Source organism: Eleutherodactylus coqui, chromosome 5 (assembly GCF_035609145.1).
Source record: "Eleutherodactylus coqui strain aEleCoq1 chromosome 5, aEleCoq1.hap1, whole genome shotgun sequence".
In the NCBI taxonomy this organism is placed as follows: Eukaryota; Metazoa; Chordata; class Amphibia; order Anura; family Eleutherodactylidae; genus Eleutherodactylus; species Eleutherodactylus coqui.
The window spans coordinates 268,037,951-268,062,299 of record NC_089841.1 but is presented as its reverse complement, the minus strand read 5'-3'; the positions used below and the strand labels follow the sequence as shown (position 1 = coordinate 268,062,299).

The 24,349-nt window shown below is 45.4% G+C and overlaps 1 protein-coding gene across 2 annotated transcripts; it reads left to right on the top strand.

Annotated features, from left to right (window-relative positions):
• Positions 1 to 365: 365 nt before the first annotated feature.
• Positions 366 to 24,016, top strand: LOC136628611 (serine protease ami-like). 2 transcript variants are annotated; one of them, XM_066604651.1, is made up of 5 exons: positions 366 to 508; positions 10,010 to 10,166; positions 13,139 to 13,277; positions 19,447 to 19,704; positions 21,920 to 24,016. In XM_066604651.1, exons 1-5 carry the CDS (start codon positions 451 to 453, stop codon positions 22,106 to 22,108), a joined length of 801 nt encoding a protein of 266 aa, XP_066460748.1. In that variant the 5' UTR covers positions 366 to 450; the 3' UTR covers positions 22,109 to 24,016. The 2 variants fall into 2 exon arrangements, with proteins under 2 accessions (XP_066460748.1, XP_066460749.1); XM_066604652.1 differs by lacking the exon at positions 366 to 508 and adding an exon at positions 1,665 to 1,753.
• Positions 24,017 to 24,349: the final 333 nt, after the last annotated feature.

Below are 24,349 nucleotides of genomic sequence, written 5' to 3'. Positions count from 1 at the left end.
AGGTTCTCGCTCATCGTTTAGTTTAGGTTGGCCAGCTTGGGCATTTCTTGTGCCGTGTAAACACTGATTGCGCATAGGAGTGTACAACACCAAACGACTAGTCCCCGAGGACTGCATGGGCCTCAACGAGTCTAAATGGGCTGCCTGAGCGCGGACGAGCTTGTTCTGTCGGGCAAATGAGAATCGCGAGATTCCTGTCCCGTGTAAAAGGGGTGTTTCATCCTACTTTACTGCACATTCAGTCCTTTGCAGGCAGAGATCTCCTATCTAGAACCCATACTGATGCCGAAACTTGCAGATTAGCGGTGTCAGGAAGCTTCTGTAAAGCCTCATCACCTCTTTATTCTATTGTTCCACGTTTCCTGTTTAGATAAGATGTAATGCTGTCAGCACAGGAGAAGCGAAGCCGCATAAATACTGGAAGGTCACTGAGAGTCCTATCAGTGCAAGATGACTGAGCCGAAGCTCCTGTGTGCGCTGCTAGCGCTGCTGAGTGTCCTGCCGAGCGGTAAGTGTCCCGCCAGCGCACTATACGCCGTCACACATCTGTACATATAATCATTGTGTCTGCTGCGGGTGTGAATGACGGTGGAGGTCACTGTATACCGTATATATGTATAGTATACACACATGTATGTTCTAAGCCAGAACTTGTGCCTCTGACTGCGTATGTATATATATATATATATGTATATATATATATATATAAATATATACACAGACACACAAGTTCTGGCTTTGAACAATGGAATGTTTTGGGGGGCGCTGGGTGGCAGCCCCCCATGATACCGGTAGTTCTGGCCACATTGGTTGTCCCCCAGCTACTCCAGCCACAGATGTACTTTGTAGTTTAACTCCAGGAGATATGTTGAAAGGAAATTTGGGGTATTTTACCCCTACATGATAAAAGGAAAAATTCATATTAAGGGTACCTACCCACTAGCGGTTTTTTTTTTCGTTGCAAATTCGCTGCGTTTTTGTCTTCCAGATGTCATTGGGACTTTCTAATGTTAAATTCGCAACACACAAAAACCGCAAAAACTGCAACTTACATTTTCTTTTTGCCTTGCGAATTTAAAATGAGAAATTCCCATTGACATTCTGGAAAAAAAACGCTGCAGATTTGCAGCGAAAAAAAAACCCGTTAGTGGGTAGGCACCCTAATACGGTGTTAGGAACTAAGGTCTCCTTCACAAGGATGAATGTGCGCAATTTTTGAACAGGTAACATGATACCAATGGGTTCCCTCACATGAGTGTATTTTTCACGCAATGTTTGATCCCGTAAAAAAAAGAATAAGCAGCCTGAGCTATTGTGGCGTGTATTACGCACTACTGTAAGCTATTGAAGTGAGCGAAATATGAAGCATATTAACGTGAGTGAAATACGCTTACGCTGTGTGAATGAGCCCTAACTGCGAGCTACAGTATCAGTATGATCTTCAGTGCTGAACACTTCCATTACTCTGCTTATCTCCCTTTGTGCCGGCTTTATTACTAAACGCTGGAACTTTTTTCGGCAAGTGTTCTAGTGCCGTCCTTTATCTGTAAGTGGTTACGAGGTGCCGCAGGAGAAAACATAGGATGCCATAATGTCAGTGGTCAAAAGGATTCTTTGACTAAATGAGCAATTGTTCTGTGAAGCCATGACAACAGGGGCGCGAGAGGGGAGACTCGCTAGTAACAAAGCCTGGCAGATGCAGACGGGACAAGCTTCTTGCTCTGCAGGGGGCCGATGCCATATTTCCACAGCAGTAAGTACTTACCTGCATCTATATAACAGTTCTCTACCCAGATATTCACTCCTTTAGTTTCATGACGATGTGCAGTTCCACTTGAATAACATGTGATTGTTCTCAGCAAGAGAAACGACGTAATCTTGTGGATATGATACCTTTTAATGGCTAACAAAAATACATAATGTAATAATAGCGAGCTTCCGAACCGACGCAGGGTTCTTCTTCAGGCTTATGGATTGGATCTGAAGAGGCATGCATATTTATACACACTTATAACATACATACTTATGACAAGGCACAGATATGGTTGTGATTCTTCTGTGGTTTTGTGACTTGAAACCACCCTTCAAGTCACAAAACCACAGAAGAATTTGGGAATATAAATTGATAACAACCTTTGACACGCTGAATACTGGGTTAAACTATTCCCCAGGATTTCTGCGTGAATGGGAAGTGTGAGACATTATACAGATAAGACCCCCATCAACAGTAATTCAGGGACCATTAAAGGGGTTGTCCCGCGGCAGCAAGTGGGTCTATACACTTCTGTATGGCCATATTAATGCACTTTGTAATGTACATTGTGCATTAATTATGAGCCATACAGAAGTTTTTCACTTACCTGCTCCGTTGCTGGCGTCCTCGTCTCCATGGTGCCGTCTAATTTTCAGCGTCTAATCGCCAGATTAGACGCGCTTGCGCAGTCCCGGTCTTCTTCTTTTCTGAATGGGGCCGCTCGTGCCGGAGAGCGGCTCCTTGTAGCTCCGCCCGGTCACGTGCCGATTCCAGCCAATCAGGAGGCTGGAATCGGCAATGGACCGCACAGAAGAGCTGCGGTCCACCGAGGGAGAAGATCCCGGCGGCCATCTTCACCAGGTAAGTAAGAAGTCACCGGAGCGCGGGGATTCAGGTAAGCACTGTGCGGTTTTCTTGTTTAACCCCTGCATCGGGTTTGTCTCGCGCCGAACGGGGGGGCTATGGAAAAAAAAAAAACCCGTTTCGGCGCAGGACAACCCCTTTAACTTTCACTCCCTTATCAGTGTTTAGCTAAAAATGTTTGTGTATCTCTTGTAGCAATTCAAGCCTGCTGACTTTCCCCCCTCCAACAGTAATTTAGGGACCATAAAACTTTCACTCCGCTATCAGTGCCTAGACAAAAAAAGTTTGTTTGCTGTTGCAGAATTCCTTTTAAGTGCGAACCAATCACATCCATATCTGTGCCTTGTCATAAGTATGTATGTTATAAGTGTGTATAAATATGCATACCTCTTCAGATCCAATCCATAAGCCTGAAGAAGAACCCTGCATTGGTTCGGAAGCTCGCTATTATTACATCATGTATTTTTGTTAGCCATTAAAAGGTATCATATCTACAAGATTATCTGGTTTCTCTTGCTGAGAACAATCACATTTTGCTCTACTGGCTAACACGGTACCAGATCTTTGTTTTCATTATACTTGAATAACACAATTACCTGATAACATATTATCAAAAACAATGAACCTGTGGAGGGTATTGTAGAGAGGGGTCCCCCTTGTACTAACCCCCCCCCCCCTCCCCATAAACCCTTCTTAAATAAGTATAAATGTAGTTCGATGTTTTGGCCACAGCAGCTATTTTATTAACAAATAACCAGAAGTAACAATAAATAAAGGAGGGGAAAGGTCCTTGGAGCTACAAAAGACCGGCACCACAAACCATATTAACAAGGACCAATATTTACCCCCAGCCGACACCCACTTTTGTCTTGAGGGCACCACTAGCCACCAAGATGGTAGCTCGATCCCATGCGAGTCCCAGATGAGCCAGACCAACCATTACTGCTCCGTGAATTAAAGGGACCACACATCTGATGAAATCCCCTTCCACCAATTTACGACCCATTACAAGGACCCCTCCGCCTGCCGCACAGCTGCCATGACACCATTGGCCTGCAGCAAAGTAAAAGAACTGAACAAAAGTATTTTAAGAACCCGTCCGATAGACAGCTAACGCCAATAATGAACTACCACAGGTAAGGAAAAAGGGGGGCAGAGGGCGGGACTTCTCAGGCTGTCCTCTCCTACACCGTGTTTTCCTGGGCAGAGCCTCACTACTTCCTCCTAAAGCTCCTGCCCCCATTCTCCAGTAAACCCCTTTACTACCTGCCACTTGCCTTTAAAGCTTGTCATGTGGGCCTCCCTGTAATCCTCCTGCCGGCCATCAAGCCCTTTTAACTTTACAACAACCCTCTGGACTTCAGAAAACTGCAAATCTACCAGGCGTTTCCATAGAAATAGGGAAAAAGAATAGAGGTTACAGATTATTCCTGCAGAAGAATATGCGGGGAATGTATAATCACCGCCAGATGTGCAGGCTATTATGGGATAATGCTTATAATAATAGTAATATATAGCGCCAGCAGATTCCGCAGCACTATGTACAAATCACATATTAGATACAGTATTAAACTAATAAACAATGTGAGCCATAGGCGTGAGGCTCCGGCTCATAAGGGTCTGTTAGCACAATTTTCGCTATTAGATATACTGTGTGTTCCAAATTTGTTAATAATAATGTGCAGGCCTGGAGAGCCTTTCAAAGACCACACGTCTACATCATGTGTCCCCAAAAGAGTCTGTCTTTATTCACGCGCGTAAAGTTTAAATAAAATTTCAACACAAGAAGTGAAGTAATTTAGGATACAGTTACATTATTTAGTGAGCTGATAGGTCATTCTCAGAGGGAGGTATTTGTGAGGTAGCTTGTGATGTCATCCATCTGGGAGGAACTTCAGTGAGCACGCTCAGTTCATTCTTGAATTTGGTCTCATGAGAAGAACATCCTGTTTCTCCTCTCTGCTTGACCAAGATAAAGACAAAGACAATCCTAGATAGGTTTTTTCCAGTTAGAACCGGTTTGACCAGTTTATGGACAATAAGCACTGCTCCTTAAATTCTTGTGGAGGTGGGGGGGGGGGCGATGTTCCCTTCCCCCAGAGGATTAGACCATAGACAAAATACAGTATATTCACAGTTGACAACAGAAAATACATACAAAATGGTGAACCTATTGGAAATCTCCCACAGGTCCTTTAACACGAGACGATCGTCATTTGATTTTTATGCCTGCAAGGATTTACACTGAGCGAATTACCATTGAGATTCCCGCAGTCCACAAGAGGTAAAAGTCCTTGTTTAGTAGGCTGGCCCAGGAGGCAGGAGGGGGAAGTTCAGTTTGTGAAGAAACTTACACTAATATTGTTAGTAGAATGGAGGGCACTGGTAGGGTGGTAGACAGAGATGAGGGAGAGGATATAGGGCGGTGCAGCACTGAGGAGAGCTTTATGGTTGAGAGGGATGAACATAGATTGTATTGTATAGTGAACAGGCAATCACTGTAGTAACTGGCACAGGGTGGAGGCATCAGTGTAGTGACTGGTACAGGGTGGAGGTATCAGTGTAGTGACTAGTACAGGATGGAGGCATCAGTGTAGTGACTGGTACAAGGTGGAGGCATCAGTGTAGTGACTGGTACATGGTGGAGGCATTGGTGTAGTGACTGGCACAGGGTGGAGGCATTGGTGCAGTGACTAGCACAGGGTGGAGGCATCTTTGCAGTGACTGGCACAGGGTGGATGCATCAGTGTATTGACTGGTACAGGGTGAAGGCATTGGTGTAGTGACTGGTACAGGGTGGAGGATTTGGTGCAGGGACTGGCACAGGGTGGAGGCATCAGTGTATTGACTGGTACAGGGTGGAGGCATTGGTGTAGTGACTAGTACAGGGTGGAGGCATCAGCGTAGTAACTGGCACAGGGTAAAGGCATCAGTGTAGTGACTGGTACAGGGTGGAGGTATCAGTGTAGTGACTGGTACAGGGTGGAGGCATCAGTGTAGTGACTGGTACAGGGTGGAGGCACCGGTGCAGTGACTGGCACAGGGCGGAGGCATCAGTGCAGGGACTGGCACAGGGTGGAGGCATCAGTGTATTGACTGGTACAGGGTGGAGGCATTGGTGTAGTGACTAGTACAGGGTGGAGGCATCAGCGTAGTAACTGGCACAGGGTAAAGGCATCAGTGTAGTGACTGGTACAGGGTGGAGGTATCAGTGTAGTGACTGGTACAGGGTGGAGGCATCAGTGTAGTGACTGGTACAGGGTGGAGGCACCGGTGCAGTGACTGGCACAGGGCGGAGGCATCAGTGTAGTGACTGGCACATGCCTCATACTTATGTTGCCTGAGGCCCCCTGCACACAGGCGGAAATTCCGCGGCGGGATTTCCCGCTGCATAGGATTGCATTACAAAACGCAATCCTATGCAGACGGCTGCGATTTGTCCGTGTGAAAATACACGCAGAGGCTTGCACAGAAATGTCACTCCCGGCGCCCCGACTCCGCTCTGCGCATGCGCCAGCTGGGTGGCAGCCAGCATATCACATAGTCGGAGCAGCGGGAGCAGGTGAGAGCCACACTGGTCCTTCAGGGGCGCGGGTCGGATTCCACTGTGAGAATTCTCGCAGGGGATCCAACCTAGCCGTCTGCAGGCGGCTTTGAAGTGGTTTTCCTGGGAAATACTTTTGATGACCTACCATTAGGATAGGTTATCAGTAGTTAATTGGCTGGGGTCTATCGCTCGGGACCCCAACTGATCAACTGGGTGAGCGCATGCTGTTAGTGCCACAAATACATAGAGGTCGGAGCGGAGGCAGTGGAAGTTTCTGCTCCAACTTCTGTGTAGTGGCACTTGTAACTGAATAGTAACATAGTATGTTAGGCTGAAGGGAGACAATATCTATCTAGTTGAGCCTGTCTCCACCCCCTCCTTGTTGATCCAGAGGAAGGCAAAAAAAAACAAACAATGAGGCAGAAGCCAATTTAGCCCATTTAGGGGGAAAAATTCCTTCTCGACTCCATAATGGCAGTAATTCCTGGATCAACATTTGAGATCAACAACCCCTCTGGTCACCTAATGTCTATATCCCGTAATATCATAGCGCTCTAGAAAGACATCTAGTCCCCTCTTAAACTCCTCTATGGAGTTCCACAGTTTCACTGCTCTTACAGTAAAGAACCCCTTTCTATGTTGGTGATGAAACCTGCTTTCTTCTAGACATAGTGGATGCCCTCTTGTTACTATCGCAGTCCTGGGTATAAACAGATCATGGGAGAGATCCTTGTATTGTCCCCTCATGTACTTATACATAGTTATTTGATCACCCCTTAGACGTCTTTTTTCCAGGGTAAATAATCCCAGTTTTGGTGCCTCTCTGGGTATTCCAGTCCCATCATTCCATGTATTAGTTTAGTCGCTCTTCTTTGAACCCCCTCCAATAACGTAACATCTTTCCTGAGCACCGGTGACCAGAACTGTACACAGTATTCCATGTGAGCTCTGACTAGTGCCTTATATAGTGGAAGAATAATGTTCTCATCCCTCGCCCCTATACCTCTTTTAATGCACCCCAAGACTTGATTTGCTTTTGCCGCAGCTGACTGACATTGATTGCTCCCGAAAATTGGTTTGGGTGCGAGAGGCAGGTTGTGAATAGCCACCTTACCCTCCAGTTTATTGATGATTGGTATTGGGTCTGTCGCCTTCGGGCTATAACAGGAGGGGTAGTCCCTGTGGAGATGATAGTGGGATCTAGCCTTGTTAAAGGCTAGTGGGTCTCCGAGACGTAATGCGACTGGAGGCATCTTTGGTGTGTGTGTGTGTATATATATATGTGTGTATTATATATAATACAGTTGTCGGGGCTCCAAGGATCTCTTCTCATATTGGAGGGGAATATTTATTAATGTTAGTGGTTATTTTTGGGTTAATTTGATGTAATGTTGTTCATAATTTAATGGCTGCTGTGGCCAAAATTATCCAAAGAAAGAAGTGTGTTGTCGTTAATCAGGTGGATATACTTTGTTTGTAATGGGTAAGCTACAGCAGGGAACGACCCGGGTCATGTCTTCTGTTACACTTCTGGCTCCTCCTTCCAGTCAAACGAAAATATATAATTATGTTATCGCAGTTATACTGACCCACAGAAAAATGTTGTCATGTCATTTACAACCAGGGGTGAAAGCCGTATTAATTAAAAGCAGAATTGATCAGGGGGGTTTCACCCTGTCCCCTCAAAAAAAAAATTATAAAAGTTATATACTACATTCTGTGTACATCCAAAAACTGGTACCAATAAAAACAGTTTGCCACGCAACAAACAGACCCTCCTATGGCCGCGTCAATGAAAAAATGTGAAAGTTATGACTTTTGAAAAAGGAGGAAAAAGCATCCCCAAAAATCATCATGTCCTTAAGTACCAAATTAGGACGTGTCCTTAAGGGGTTAAAGGGATTATGTACCATGATCCAATATTGCTTTTCTCGCTTAGATCAGACAAAACCACATTTTTTTTATTGAAATAGTTAAAAAAAAAATCTTCCCGTGTCTAGGAATTTCTGTTATATACTAGTTTTTGCGCCCCCTTCTGCCTCTTAGATCATCTAGCTAATGTGCTCAGAGCTGGTGGTCGCACATGCTCAGTAGCTCCATCCCAGCAGCCAACTCTTCTACATGTGCAGCAGAGTAATGGCTGTTATTGGGGAGGCCAGCTGATACACCAACTACTGTACCACCAAAATAGGATGTTGCTTTAATTCTTCGGGCTGCTGTGCTTCCAGCTATGCAGGATGTGTGTAGTGGTTATGTTATACCGTACGGCTGCCTTCACACAGACGGAATATTCCACAGCAGCGTTACAGAATACGTCATCCCGGAATTCCAGATCCACACATCTAAACGAGGATTTTGATGTAGAATTATTGTCAGGATTCCGTCAATTTCAATTTCCCACACAATCCGCACAATAGCAGCGCAGACTTTTCACCGGACAGAATTACACCGCAGAACGCCACCAAATCTACAACTGTGGAATTTCACATGAAAATTCTCGGTTGTAACTGCAGATTTTGATGCAAAATTGTAGGAAGGTTTTCAGCTATTTTCAATTCTGCATCAAAATCGGCAAGTAGCCTCCTCAGAGGAGAGTTCTAAAATCTCTTTCACATTCTGCGGAAACGATCCGCAACCGTTTTAAAAAACGCTGCAGGAACTAGATCCGCAACATGTCTATTCTGCAGAATTCAATCCTTGAAATACGGAGTTAAAGGGGTTGTCCCGCGAAACAAAGTGGGTCTATACACTTCTGTATGGCCATATTAATGCACTTTGTAATGTACATTGTGCATTAATTATGAGCCATACAGAAGTTATCAAAAGTTTTATACTTACCTGCTCCGTTGCTAGCGTCCTCGTTTCCATGGTGCCGACTAATTTTCGGCCTCTAATGGCCAAATTAGCCGCGCTTGCGCAGTCCGGGTCTTCTGCTGTCTTCAATGGGGCCGCTCGTGCAGAATGCCGTCTCCGTGTAGCTCCGCCCCGTCACGTGCCGTTTCCAGCCAATCAGGAGGCTGGAATCGGCAATGGACCGCACAGAAGCCCTGCGGTCCACAGAGAGAGAGGATCCCGGCGGCCATCTTCAGCAGGTGAGTATGAAGACGCCGGACCGCCGGGATTCGGGTAAGTACTACCCGGTTTGTTTTTTTAACCCCTGCATCGGGGTTGTCTCGCGCCGAACGGGGGGGGGGGGGGTGTTAAAAAAAAAAAAAACCCGTTTCGGCGCGGGACAACCCCTTTAAATCCCACAGCACATCTGCGATGATGAACGTGGCCATATCCACACGGTTTAGGTGCATATTTGGCCACTGCATATTTGCTGCGGATTTTTAACTGCAGAAAGCCTGCAGCAAATACGTGTGTAGGAAGGTGGCACAATTGTACAAAGCGCTAGAAGTCTCTTGAGCCATACTATACCTTCCAGGGACTCATATTTCAAAACTCTGGCATTTTGTATCCAGCACTTTATTACAAGAGTATCCTCCTGTGCCTGCATTGCCTGCTATGATGGTGTATGAAGGTGCCAGGGTGGGTGCTGCACGCAGCGCAACGCGTCTTCATGACACAAACATGAACAGAATTTGAGAATGGAGCCTTCTACTGAGTATCTTGCATGCAATATTACGTGTGTGTGTAATATTCAGTTTCATTTGAACTGAAAGCACTTTGAAGTTTCCTCCAGGTTCCCGGTGACTGTTCTTCCATGGGGTCCTACACCTTAGGTACCACACAATGCGTCCACTCCAGTGAAACAACTAGAACTGTTTGATGAGATGGTCTTTAATCTGACCGTTTTCCACGGAATCATTAATATATGTAAAATGACTTGTTTCTCTTTTCAGAGTGTTTCCCTCGTGGTCGAATCCTTGGTGGGAGTCAGTCCAAGCTATATTCTAGACCATACATGGTGTCATTGCAAGCGAATGGAAGCCACATCTGCGGTGGAGTGCTTATCGCTCAGGACTGGGTGCTGAGTGCCGCACATTGTATACCAGACAGGTACGCACCTCTGCACTTCTAATAGTGATTGTCAGAGACCCCAAGGGGGACTGCGACCGTGGACCCTTCATCAGGACCCTCAGCAGTGACAGGGCACAACAGAAAAAGTGCAACAGAATACCAGTACAAGCAAATAGTCCAAGGGGCTAGACAAGAGGCATCGTCCTGTAACAGGTCAGAACCAGAAGAACAACAAGTATCAGCAGGAAGTCTGAGGTCTAGAAAGTGTCAGGATCCAGGGGCAAGCAGGGACCAGAAGAACCACCGGTAACAGACTAGACTCAGGGTGACCAGAGACAGCAGGCCAGACAAACTGCTGACAGAAGACCATGGAGCCTTGGGCCCTGACGGAACAAGACAGAGTTTCAGGCTGCGTTCACACCTGGCGTTTTTTGTTGTAGTTCTCAACCACGATACAAAGCCACATAGTAAAATCACATGGGGCTTCTTAAAAAACGCATGTATTGTTGAAAACTATGTGTTTCGCTGATCTAGAAAGAGATTTAAACAAATAGAATCCACTCTTTCTGTCCTGGAGTGGCAGAATTAATTCCATCAAGATGGCCTCCCTCCCAAGGTCCCTATATTTATGTCAGGCATTCCCCAGGAGGCTACATAGGCCCTTTCTGATGCACATTCGTTCCTTAATCACAAAATTTGTGTAGCGAGGCCGTAGACCCAGACTAAAATATAGCATGATCGCGAGAGCTAAGGAGAGGGGAGGCCTGGGCCTCACGGATTTTTCTTTATATTACAAGGCTAACATAGCAAATTGTGTAGTGAATCTTGTCAAGAACCGGGAGTCTAAGCTATGGGTTGAAATCGAGCATGACCTGAAGCCTAGGCTGACCCAGGGGGTGTTCTGGATCCCAGGTGGTTTGCTTAGAAATTCCCCTAGACTATCACCTCTGTTGAGTCAAGTGGTGGATCCCTGGGCAGGCCTCGCGGGTAAGAGAGCGTTGGTTTCAATCCGGGGTCCCATCACCCCTTTGCTGGCCAATCCCCAATTTAAGGTGTTCGAGCATCGAAAATCCCTGAGTTGGGGCTGAGACCCTGACAGAGTTCTTTGGAGAAGCCTGTGTTCCGCCGGGGGCTTGGCTGGAATATCTTCAGCTGAGAGGCTCGCTGGACTCCCTGACACCCGGGTCTAACTTAACAAATGATCTTTCTTCCTTCGAAAAAATTTGTATGTCCACTGATTCTCCCACACATTTAATTTCATTACTGTATAAGATGTTGCTGGAGCGGAGGATGGGGGACGAACCTCCAGGGTGTGTGTGGGCCTGGGAGGAGAAGCGGGGACGACATTCCCCTCCGGTAGTTTGGGAAAGGGCTTTTGCTCTGACTCATTAAGGGTTCTCATATGTAGTCTTTTCCAGACTACAGGAACTGAATTTCAAGGTAATGGCTGGGTGGTACAGAACCCCAGTGCAGCTATACAAAATGTTTCCTCAATCATCTCTCTCTCGTGTTGAAGGTCCCCCGATGTAGGGAATAACATGTCCCACATTTGGTGGGATTCCGGGCCAGTAGCTGCTCTATGGGCAGATGTATCAAGCCTACACAGCAACCTTTGTGGTGGGAAAATACGCCTCACCTTTGAGATAGCTGTGCTGTCCATGTTCCCGGGATCCGTCTCAAAGACCAAGAAGGGGCTGTTGCACTTATTTGTCCAAGCGGTCAGACAAATCATTCCAAGATTCTGGCGGTCCATTTCGCATCCTCCTAGGCGCCACTGGGTGGAGGCCGTTAACACACTGTCGAGGTATGAGGACATGAGGGCATGAGGACATGACCACCGAAGAGTTTTATGCCATTTAGCAGCCCTGGGTGGACTTCAGAACTTCATCCAGAGTCCCAGAGTGGGTGGCCCAAGGGTCAACCTCGCCATAGGTGTGTCGCCCAACCTTTTCTTTTCTGCCCAGGTATCGGGGGAACGTGTAGCAGCTGGGCTCATGGGTGTTTCAGAGTGGTGTCATCCGCCTCGATGGTCTTGTCCTTGAAGTCTCCAACTGCTATGGACATAGGTCCCTTTTTTGAGGCTTATCAAAGACACAGATGGTCCAGACGACTTGCAATCTGTACAAGTCTTATATACAATGAATCCACAAATAATGCTGTTAAGGGGGGACGAGCCGAACGCTCTGATAGCAATTGGTCAATATCTGGCTTCACATTAGTGAGGTTTAGTCCCACATCTCCACCTCCAGTGATTTGCAATCAATTTCTTTTTTGGTAAGAAGATTGGCGCCGCGCTAAAACCCCTTTCCACACGGTATGAAGATGGAAAAGCTATCAACACCTTTCTTGTGATAGTCTATAATGCAGGGTAAGCAGCAGGTGCGCCATGCATCACCGCCGGTATGACAACCTGTAAAGACTTGCCCATGAATATGGCCCACCACAAAGCAGGTAGGAATAGTGTGCGCTAAACGTCTTGGGCTCTGCTGGAACACGTGAAAACGATGCACAGTTAACTTTATAGGTAAATCAGCCGCTGCGCTGGTCTGTTTCGTCCATCGCCAGAGCCAAGAAGTTTTGCGCGAACTCTGCATAAACAATTATGTGGAATATCGGAGAGGTCAGTAACCTCTATGTGTATTATAAGTATGATGTAGAATCTGTGGAAGGTGGATTGTGTCATTTACAGAACGCCAAAATGTCCATGATGACCTGCCTACATGGCGTCCGCTCACGTGAACCACCATTTACATCTCGTGCACCCACAAATGTTTTCTTCCTGACATGGACCCCCAGCAAGTCAAAATCGACCACTGGGGTCCATATAGACCACTTTGGGTACTGCTGCTCTAGTGGATTTTGTGGTATATGATACACTGCATGAGATTCGTAGAGGAGAATGCCATCCAGTCATTGTGGATGAAATGAGCAGAAAGGATATTCAGAATATTGCAATGTACTTACCAAAGAGGCAATGAGAACAAAATAACAAAGCTATGTCTCCATTGCAGCGCTAATAAGACTCTGCAGGCGGTCCTGGGGGCTAACGCTCTGTCCGACCCTAAGAGGCTGGTTTATACTATTGACATGCAGATCGTGCATCCTCAGTATAACAGAACGACCAGACAACATGACCTGCTTCTTCTGAAGGTAAGGCTGATTCACTATTAACCCCTTGAGTGGCGGGTTTCCTACCACCCTGTCGTGCCCACCAGGGCAGGTTTTCTAAAATGGTCTAATCATTGAATTTCAACTAGTTTTGCAGTTGTGTCTCAAGAGCCATAACTTTTTCATTTTTCCATTGACATGGCCATATAAGGGCTTGTTTTTTGCGGGACAAGTTGTGATTTTTTAAACAGGGGGGAGGAAAAAAAGAAATGGGGAAAAAAGAAAAAAAGGGGCCATGTCATTAAGGGGTTAAATAATGTATTAACTTCCTTCTCTGGGTCATTACGACGCATGGATACCACATGTGTGATTGTATTTTGGATTTTTTACAAAGTAAAGGGAGACAAGTGGTTTTATAATTTTTTTACTTTTTTTATTTTTTGTCCCTTTAGGGGACTTCCACAGGGACCCATCAGGACCCCTGATCACATTCCGGGGGTCCGATGGTGACAGCCCTTTACATGCTGCAGTGACAGCCCTTTACATGCTGCAGTCACATAGACTGCAGCATGTAAAGGGTTAACACAGCAGAGATCAGAGGTTTTCTCTGATCTCTGCTGTAAGAGCTAGTACCTAGCTGTCCTCTGACAGCCCAGCACCAGCTCTCCCTGCCACAGAGATCATCGGCTTGCTTCTGACAAGCCGATGGTCTCTATGGCAACCTGTAAACAAAGCAGGAGGTTGCCGGCATATCGGCAATATCTTCTGCTGGTTTTTCAAAGCCCTTGCTTTGTTCTCTGTGGGGCTGTGCAGGCAGAGCACACTGTCACAGCTTGTGGCATTGTGCTCTGCAGCTCCCATAGTGATACATAGCCTGGAAATCTTCCGGGCTATATCACTATGAGCAGTGGAGCTCGGCCCGGAAAATTTCCGGGCGTGCCACTCAAGGGGTTAAAGGGAGTACGGCAGCAGAAAATGAACAATTATGTAAATCACAGTTTTGTATTAAACATGTTTTTAAAGAATTTTTAACATTTTTTAAACTTTTGGTAACAATCTATATTGTCAGCAGTAGAATCTGTCACCTACTGTTAGCCCCCTGAGCTAAGCTTATGAGATCGCAGTAGGCGACCCGCTGAGTCTGGGGGGTAAGTGTTCTACTCCCTGTCGTCCCACCAATGTGAGCGCTGAAAGCCGCCACTGAATGCATTGAGTAGTCTGCAATTCTAGTGTTATATTAGGAGGATGCTGAATGCCTTCCATGGCGGCTTACACCTTCTACGTGTAACACTGAGCGGGGAGCATTTACACGGAACGACAACCCAGCGAGCCAGCAGTCAGCGATAACAAGAAGAGAGCGATTTACACTGAATGATTATCACTCCGTTCCGTTGGTTACTGCGCATGGAGTAACGGACACTGCATCCAGAAAGGCTTCAGACCCTTTTTTACATTTGGCCTTGTGTTCCCCATCACTCCGCACTCGGGACCCCATAATGACAAAGTGACAGCAGAACCAGAGAAATCTTTGCACATTTTTTTCAATGAAATCCCCGCCATCTTGCAGTGCCATAAGTATTCACACCCCGTACTCAGTATTAGGTGAAGCCCCTTTGGCAGTGATTCCGACCTCCTGTCAGCTTGCGGATGATGCTACAAGTTTTGCACTCCTGGATTTGGGGATTTTCCTCTCTCTGTCAGGTTGGATGGGGGCCGTCTGCGGACAGCTATTGTCAGGTCTCTCCAGAGATGTCCCATTGGGCTCAGGGCTCCGACTGGCCCCTTAAGGTCATCCACAGAGTTGTCCTGAGGCCACCGTTGCTGTTGGGAGCTCCCAGTCTTCTTCAGGACCTGTTCCTATAGTGTGCTGCCCCCACCCCCTCCCCAGCCATCCCTCATACAGTGCAGCTTTTCCCCCAGAAGCTCAGCAGGCAGGACTCTACCAATAAGAATTGCCAGATTAACTAGAGGGTCCAATAGAAGCAGATGGGCGGGGCCAGGAAGAGCTGAATGCTTCTCTACTTACAAGCAGGTTTGGAGAGAGGGAGAAGTCTGCGGACACTGATAGCAGAGCTCAGTCCTTCTACTGCATATACTATATATACATATATATATATATATATATATATATACACATGTGTCTCTACTCCATATATATACGTGTGTCTCTACTGCATATACTATATATATATATATATATATATATATATATATATATATATGCATACACGTGTGTCTCTGCTGCATATATGTAGTATGCCTAAAGAGGGAGGAATAGGGTGTAGGGAAAGAAGCAACGCAGATAATATGTAACTTTATTAATATCTCTAAAGTACATTTTTTTAGTTATTAGTAAAAATATCACCAGCCTATTTGGGGTATTTAGGGTATTGTATCTATTCACATCCGCTTTGGAGACTTCACTCCGAGCCTCTGTCACAGATCCAGTCAAACAAAGTAGTGCAGCACCCAGTACAGTTCTGGGCGACCGAGACCCAACGGACCCCATTACAGCCTATGAGGTCCATCAGGTGCCGGTCGTGTCCCGGATTTTCATTGGTTCGTATGACGGAGCTGAACAGAATCAGCAGCTGTGAGCAGAGCCTTGTTATAAAATAACCCAAGGGACAACGAATGGGTCCCCCATCGTATTAACCCCTTGCAGTACTATATAATGTGTTCGGGAATTACAGGAATTAATGAGGGTCGCTGTCAGGCTGCTTTTACACGGGCGGTAGAATGTGTTGTAATTACCCATTATTTACAATGCGGTACTTACCTGAGCGATATTTCTCTATTAGCAGCAGCACTTTCTTTTGTTCAGGGGAAGGGAAAGCGCCATTTCACACTTCGCCCCAGGTAGCAGAGAGGCTTGTGGCACCCCTGGTATGGTTGGTATTAGGCAGGTGATGAGCGGCGCCTGCTTTTCTCCAGACAAAACACTTAGAATTGGGCTCAAAAAGTTCCGTATTGGTTTTCTCCATCCAGAGAATCTTGTCTCTTACAGTCTGAAGATACTTAAGGGGCTTTTTGGTGAACTCTTGGTGGCTTTCATGTCTCTTACTGAGGAGGCTTCTTCCTGTCCCCTCTACCATAAGGCTGCATCCACACGGGCTACAAAATCATTGCTATAACATGCATGTATGTGAAGCTCATGGTTTCCAATGGGTTCTTTCAGGCTACAAAACATCGCTCATGAGAATGAACCCATTGGAAACCTGGAGCTTCATATGCATGCAGTTTGTAGTGAGATTCTGTAGCCCGTGTGAATGCGGCCTAAAGCCCAGATTAGTGGAGGCTGCAGGGATGGTTGACCTTCTGGAAGTTTCTGCCATCTTCATGCAGGATTTCTGGAGCTCAGCCAGAGTGACTGTTGCATTGTTGGTCACCTCTCTTACAAGGCCCTTCACCCCTTTAGTCTGGTGGGTCGGCGGCTCTAGGAAGAATCCTGGTTGTTCTTTCATGTAAGTATTATGGAGGCCACTGGGCTCTTGGTCACCTCTCTTACTGAGTCCTGGTTGTTCTTCCATGTAAGAATTATGGGGGTTGCTGGGCTCTTGATCTCCTCTCTTACTGAGGCCCTTCACCCCCTTAGTTTGGTGGGTCGGCGGCTCTAGGAAGAGTCCTGGTTGTTCTTTCATATAAGTATTATGGAGGCCGCTGAGCTCTTGGTCTCCTCTCTTACCGAGGCCCTTCTCCCTTTAGTCTGGTGGGTCGGCAGCTCTAGGAAGAGTCCTGTTTGTTCTTCCATGTAAGTGTTATGGAGGCCGCTGAGCTCTTGGTCATCCCTCTTAATGAAGTCCTTATCCCCTTAGTCTGGTGGGTCAGCAGCTCTAGGAAGAGTCCTGGTTGGTCATCCATGTAAGTATTATGGGGTTTGCTGGGCTCTTGGGAACTTTCAGGGCAGCAGAAATGTTTTTGTATCCTAGATCTGCACCTCCACACAATCTTGTCTATGCTCTACAGGCAGTTCTTTCCTCTTATGGCTTGGTTTTGGTCCCAATATGGATTGCGATCTGTAAGACCTTATATACACAATGGGGGTCTTTTAAAATTTTGGCCAATCAACTGAATTTCCCAAAGGTGACTCCAATCAATCAAGGTGTAGAAACATCTCAGAGGTGATCAAGAAAAATAGAAGACCCTTAAAGATAAATGTGTTGTCATACCAAAGGGTGTGAATACTTATGTCAATGCAACATGTTAACTTTTCATAAAAAAAAAAAATGTAAAAACATTTGAACATTCTGTTGTCACTTTGTCATTATGGGGTAGTGAGTGCAGAATGATTGGGGAAGCCTTGACATTTACTTTTTTAACCCCTTATGGACCAGGTTGATTTGTTTTTTTACCTTAAGGACCGGACCCTTTTACGGATTTTAGCTATGTGGTGATTTTGCTGCCCTATTTTTCTTACTTCAGCTACCAAAATTATTTTTGCTGCGTTTTTTCCCATGACATATAGGGCTATTTTTTAAGTATCTTTTTCACTGACTTTTTTCCGGTTTTAGTTTTATTGGGGGTGCAAAGCTAAAAAAAAAAGATTTTTTTAAATATTTATAGTTTTTTTTCTTTTTAATTAGTATATTTACGTTAAAATAAAGTACGGGAACGGGTTCCTCATTTGTTTTGGAAGTTTTGATATATAATATGTATGGTTTTGGATTATAGGATGCATATAGTTTAGGTTGGCGTCGGCTTTGGGGTTTTTTCTTTCTTATGTATATGTTGTTATTCTATTCTGTAATTTTTTAAAACATATTTTTTCCACTGTAGCTGGTGGCATTCATAGGACCCTCATTTACAGGGAAAACATCCCCCTGTAGTGATACTAGTCACTGGCAGAGCTGATCAGGGTCTTATAGGACCCTGCAGCTCAGCTGTAGCAGGGAATCCTGGCGGTCACATGACTCCTTGGATTACTTCGTGGAAGAAACACTTTCACTTTCACTTTTTAACACATAGTACTCATTGAGCTCTGTGTACTAAAGAAAGGAGGAGGCAGAATGGGTTAAAACCAACTTCTCCCTCCTCCTCCAGGTTATCAGCTGTGACTAACAGCTGACAACTCAATCTGCTTCTGATTGATTGCAAAAGCAGGAGGCTTTAATCCCTGCCGTAATTTTACATACGGTTGGGCTTTGAGCCCGGGACCAAGCGCCGTAAATTTACAGTGCTTGGTTCTAAACAGGTTATATTTGCATAAGGTCACAACAAAACAAAATGTAATGGTCTGAAGACTTTCTGAATTCATTGTATGTGGTTTTGAAAACAGAAAGGTAAAGCATTAATCAAATTAACATCCTGCTGTAAATCATAAATGAATCATTTGCATGCACAGTTAAACATACTTCACCTACAAGAGAGCAATTTGATGGAGTCATTGGCACAACGTATGCTGTGTGTGAAGGAGCAAATTACAGGATGATGGCGGGTGGAGGCACAAGTTATTTTGCAGCATACAATGTAACATATATATATATATATATACTAATACCCCATGGGAGGGCACATTACTATAAACATTGCATACAACAAGTAACAATTCATAGGCTTTACAGCTCAAGGGTTAACATATACATTACATTCTCATCGATGGGCAGCGTCAAGGCTGACACGCTAATGGCATCACCGCCTGCATCATTGAATGGGGCTTGACCTATTCTGCTCATAGCATGCAGTTGCAGCGCTACTCTTAACTTTTAAGGTGGCTCTGCTTTCCTTGGGGGTAGGACTCCTATACTCCCTTATATATATACCACTGATAGTGCTGAACAAGTTAATGTGGACACTATTGTGGAAGGTAACATTACCTCTGGGTGCAAAGAGAGAAAAATGATTAGTGCATTTTACTTTTGCTTGGAAATATCCTTTCCCATTCTAAAAGGAATATTACCTTATGTTATGTTGGGGTTGTCCCAAAAGATGAAGTCATCCCATATCTACAGGGTAGGTGATAACTATCTGATTGTGCGGCTCGAAACACTGGGATCCCCGCCAGTCATGTGAAAAGGTGTCCTGAAGGTCTCCAAAGAAATGGAGTGGTGGTCACGAATGGGACTGCCGGTGATGGCACGTCCAAGGGCTTGACTATCTCTGGCAATGGATGACGAATAGCGGATAATTTAATTTAGTAGATCAACCCCTATAACGAACCGTACAGAGAATAATTCAATGTAATTTATAAATATGTTATTCTTTTTCTATAAAGCTACCAGAAAAGATTCCATTGAGCGAATTGGTAAGACCTCTACCTTACCAAAAGGAAGATGTTGTAATTAAAGAAAAAACACTTTGTTTGGTAGCTGGCTGGGGAAAAATCAAACGCACTGGAAAGAAGCCAGACTCCTTAAATGAGGTATGGGTCCCAGTGATCAGCTCACAGACATGCAACCGACGGGACTACTATCATGGAGAGATCACCGACAACATGATGTGTGCAGGGGACAACAGACGGGACTCATGTGAGGTGAGCTTAACTAGAAGTCAACTACTACGGTCGTAGCTAATTAAAGGGGTTGTCCCGCGCCAAAACGGTTTTTTTTTTTTTTCAATAGCCCCCCCGTTCGGCGCGAGACAAACCCGATGCAGACGTTTAAAAAAAGAAACGGATAGTACTTACCCGAATCCCCGCGCTTCGGTGACTTCTTACTTACCTTGTGAAGATGGCCGCCGGGATCTTCACCCTCGGTGGACCGCAGGTCTTCTGTGCTGTCCATTGCCGATTCCAGCCTCCTGATTGGCTGGAATCGGCACACGTGACGGGGCGGAGCTACGAGGAGCTGCTCTCCGGCACGAGCGGCCCCATTCAGAAGGCAGAAGACCGGACTGCGCAAGTGCGTCTAATCGGGCGATTAGACGCTGAAGATTAGACGGCACCATGGAGACGGGGACGCTAGCAACGGAGCAGGTAAGTGAATAACTTCTGTATGGCTCATAATTAATGCACAATGTACATTACAAAGTGCATTAATATGGCCATACAGAAGTGTATACCCCAACTTTGTTTCGCGGGACAACCCCTTTAAGTGACTCTGTGTCTCTTACCATCCCAACGTATTTCTGGATAATTAATATATTATTTAGCGGTCAGAGATTCGGCTCGTTTTTGATCTTCAAATCTCCTGGATAGACATACATTTAAAGCATAACTGTACAACTACCGGCAGCCCCATTAGACGGAGCTTCCAAGCTGTTCTGTTATTGAGTTCAGTCGGGATGTAGCTTTAGGGGCACCAGAGGTAGCAGTTGATACCGTTCTCTGCTTCTTGAGGGACCCGAGCAACCAATTGGCACATAACAAGATGCCAGCATCGTATGGCACATGGTAGGTGGGGGCTACAAATTTGTCTTTGAGATTGTTCTCAGTAAGAGAAACCAAGTAATCTTGTAGATACGATACATTGTAATGGGTAACAAAAATACATGATGTTATAGCGAGCTTTCAGATCTCTCAGGATCCTTCCTCAGGCATAATGAAACAGATCTGTACAAATGTACATACATGAATAGGCACAGACATAGCGAGACTAATGTGACCCTAAAACAATACCAGACAAGAAGAGCAGAGAAGTAAATACCTAATTAGTCCCCTGGTAAGGAATGGGACAGTTTTATGATCCCTAAATTGGTGTTAGGGGGCACAGGCCTGTGTGTTATCTCTCCTTCAGGCCTGCAAATAAGGAAGATTCAACAATTTTTCAAGCTGCATCTCAACAGGTTCGACGTGTTGCGGTTCTGCAATGCGCTTCTCAGCTCCCTCTACTGGTGGCTGCAGGCAGCACGTTGTACTTTTAATCTATGTCTTAGGCCTCATGTCCACGGAATAATTAGCATTTAAAATCTGCAGCGTTTTTCCTGCACTCGGATCCACGCCCCATAGGGATGCATTAGACACCTGCAGGTAGTTAAATACCCGCGGATGTCATTTTTCCTGTCAGGCGCGGATCCGCATGCGGGAAAAGAAAACGCGACATGCTCCATTTTAGTGCGGTTCTCTCGCAGGGACTCCTATTGAAGCCTATGGAAGCCGTCCGGATCCGCGGAACACCCGTATCTGAATTAAACTCACCTGTCCTGGACGCTGCAGGTGTTCCCTCCGTCGTGACCAGATCTTTTTTCTTCGGCCCGGCGGATGTGCTGAAGAAAGAAGATCCGGCCGCAACAGAAGGGATATCTGCAGCCTCCGGACAGGTAAGTTTATTCTTATTTTCAGGGCTCATGTCCCTGGGAAAGGAGGGACCCGCTGCAGGATTCTGCATGGAGAATCCGCGGCGGGCCTGATTTTCCCCGTGGACATGAGGCCTTAGGAAGGAATTTAGCACCCTGTATCATTCAAACACAACCTCAAGGAAGATCAAAGAATTCTAGAGTTGGAAGGAACCTCCAGGGTCCTCGGCTCCAACCGCCTGCTCAGTGCCGGATTCCATATAAAGAAACTAATCAGTACAGGATTCTGAACCTACTCAGATAAAAATGGTCAAAAGATTCAGGGTAAAGGTAACAAACTACTGTGCATTCCAAGATTACATAGACATTGAAGATGAAGCCAAAACACAAAAGTATCTGAATTCGTGGAGGGGAGGGGGGGGGGGGGCAGACATTTAAGAGATAACAAGACAATAAATCTGCCATATTTGGATGAATTTCAAACAATGATTTTTCTTACCATTTCCATTCATTAGGGCGACTCTGGAGGACCCTTGGTCTGTGATGGAGTGGTAGAAGCCATAGTGTCTACTGGATCTAACGTCTGTGGCAATCTGAGACGTCCAGGAGTCTACACACGCATTTATCCCTATGTAGATTGGATAGACCAAACCATGCGGGATGTCGCCGCACCGAGCACGCCTGCACCAACTGTTAAAGTCTAAGTGATACGAAAGGATGGCTCATTCTACAAAATATATTCTAATAAAAAGGCTTTTCTTTAATTGTTGAGAAATCAGAATTGTCACTAATCTCAGTAGGCTGATTGTATGTGAAGACACTGATGTGCTGCACCTCCATTAATTAGCTCTGTAAGCGAAGTATTGCGTTGGCAGTATAGCATTGTTCTGCATGAGCCACCTAAAGACGTGCGCATGCTGCTTTGCTCTGTGTCCACACTCAGCGGCAGATTACGTATGCCCGTTATGAGTACATCAACGTATATGTGGCATTTACAGCTACAAGCTGTTCACATCTCTAGTTCCTCCTTTCAGTAAATATCGTAATAGTCATCTTATTGAATACCTAAATGTGTCATCCAGAATTTGAAAAACATGTCTGTTTCCTTCTAAAAGCAGCCGCCAAACAGCTGCCCGTATGTTGTGTGTAGTATCACAACGCAGTGATATTGAAGCGAATGGAGCTAAGCTGCAATACCACATATAACCCATGGGACAAGTGTGGTGCTGTTTTGGAAAAATTCTGGGCAACCGCTTTATATACAGGCTGGAGACATTCTAGCTGATTAGAGCAACCTTCCTGCCACAGACAAGCCAAGATGGCTACACCTCTTCTTTGATTACCTGATGTGCACTGTGCGTTATTAGTGCGGCAGTGTTCTAAGACTAGTTTCACACTGACGAAGGCGATATCACCCTCACCATCCATGTAAAAGCCCTGTGGGTGCAAGGCGTTTTCATGAGAAAACAGTCTCTCATCACAGTGGGGAATCCCTTGATTCCATTGTTTTCAATGGCGCCGGTGCTGCCGAAGGGATTCCCCAAGGGGATGAAGGTTTTACCTGTCGCAGCTGTCACAGAGGATCTTGGAGTTCTCCCATTGCTTTTAATGGGGTCGACGCTGCCGCCGCCAACCCCATTGGGAGCAGTGGGCGATATCGCAGCCAAATAGGACATGCTGCGATGTGTTTCTCGCATCGCATCACGGTGCCATGCGAGAAAACATTGCTCATGTCTATGACCCATTTATGTGAATGGGGTTCAGATTTGTGCTTCTCCCAAAGCACACATCTCTCACAATTTTATCGCCAGTGTGAAATCGGCCTAAGACAATACACGCTGCTCTGATTGGCCAGCACTGCTCACATGAGTGGTGTTGGCCAACCAACACACAGTGTAGTGTCTCCGCCTCTCAATGCACTACCAGTGCACAGTGTGCGTCAGATAGTCAAAGAAGAGATGTGGCCATCTTGGTTAGTTTGGGACAGAAGGGTTGTTTTAAACTTTTTTTTATGAGGTTACTCCAAAAAGAGACATAAGAATATATGTGAAAGTACATCCTGGTGACAAAATCCAGTTTTTAATAATGTAACGCAATCTGCAATATTGTTACATTTTTTAAAGAATTCTTTTTATTCTTACATATAAGCTGAAGGGGATAAGCCAATGAAACCATCAATGCTAAACGGCAATTACTCAGAAAGGCTCCTGCAAGTTTGGGTCGTGTTATACCTTTCTACATGACTGTGACAATAAGAGGAAGCTCACTATTAGTGAAACTGTGGATGTAAAGAAAGCATGCAAAACCCAAGAATCTTAGTGAACTGGAGGCCATTGTCCATCAGGGATGGCTATGGGCAGTCAGACGCCGGTGTTTGGCTACCCATCACAGGTCATAACACCCAGAGGGGCTCTACTAAGTAGTGAAGTTACTTGTCCTGAACGGGTAATTCTGAGACTGCAGTAGTCGGTAAAAGTGGCATTTTGTGTTGAATGTGTAGAAGCTGCTTGTTATATTAGTTGTGTTGAGCTATTTAAATTGTTCTTGATTATTTTTTTTGCAAACAGCTGAAATTTTGTAAATTTGGCAAATAAACCTGATTTGCAATGAGAGTCGAATCATTTTGATTGCAGCTGTAAGTCGGAACTTGGTGAACTTCAGTATTGTCCTATAAGAGGTATACTACAGATCAGTCACATTGTGGCCATCGTGTAACTGGGAATGAAACTGAACTACAGTTCTTCACCCTTCATCACGGATCACGAATCTCACGCATTTTAAGACTCAGTTCACACTGCATTTTCATGCAATTTTTTTTAACCAAAAAGTTGGAATGCATCCAGAAGAGACAAGTTCATCCAATTCTTGCTTTTGAAAAACATTGCATCAAAATACGAAGTGTGATCTGAACCTTAAATTGTGCTTTCAGGGATATTCTCAAAGGG

Coding starts and splice junctions, on each gene's coding strand:
- LOC136628611 (XM_066604651.1), top strand. CDS start 451: ATGACTGAGCCGAAGCTCCTGTGTGCGCTGCTAGCGCTGCTGAGTGTC. Junction 10,167..13,138: donor GCACATTGTATACCAGACAG/GTACGCACCTCT, acceptor TCTCCATTGCAG/CGCTAATAAGACTCTGCAGG. Junction 13,278..19,446: donor ATGACCTGCTTCTTCTGAAG/GTAAGGCTGATT, acceptor TTTTCTATAAAG/CTACCAGAAAAGATTCCATT.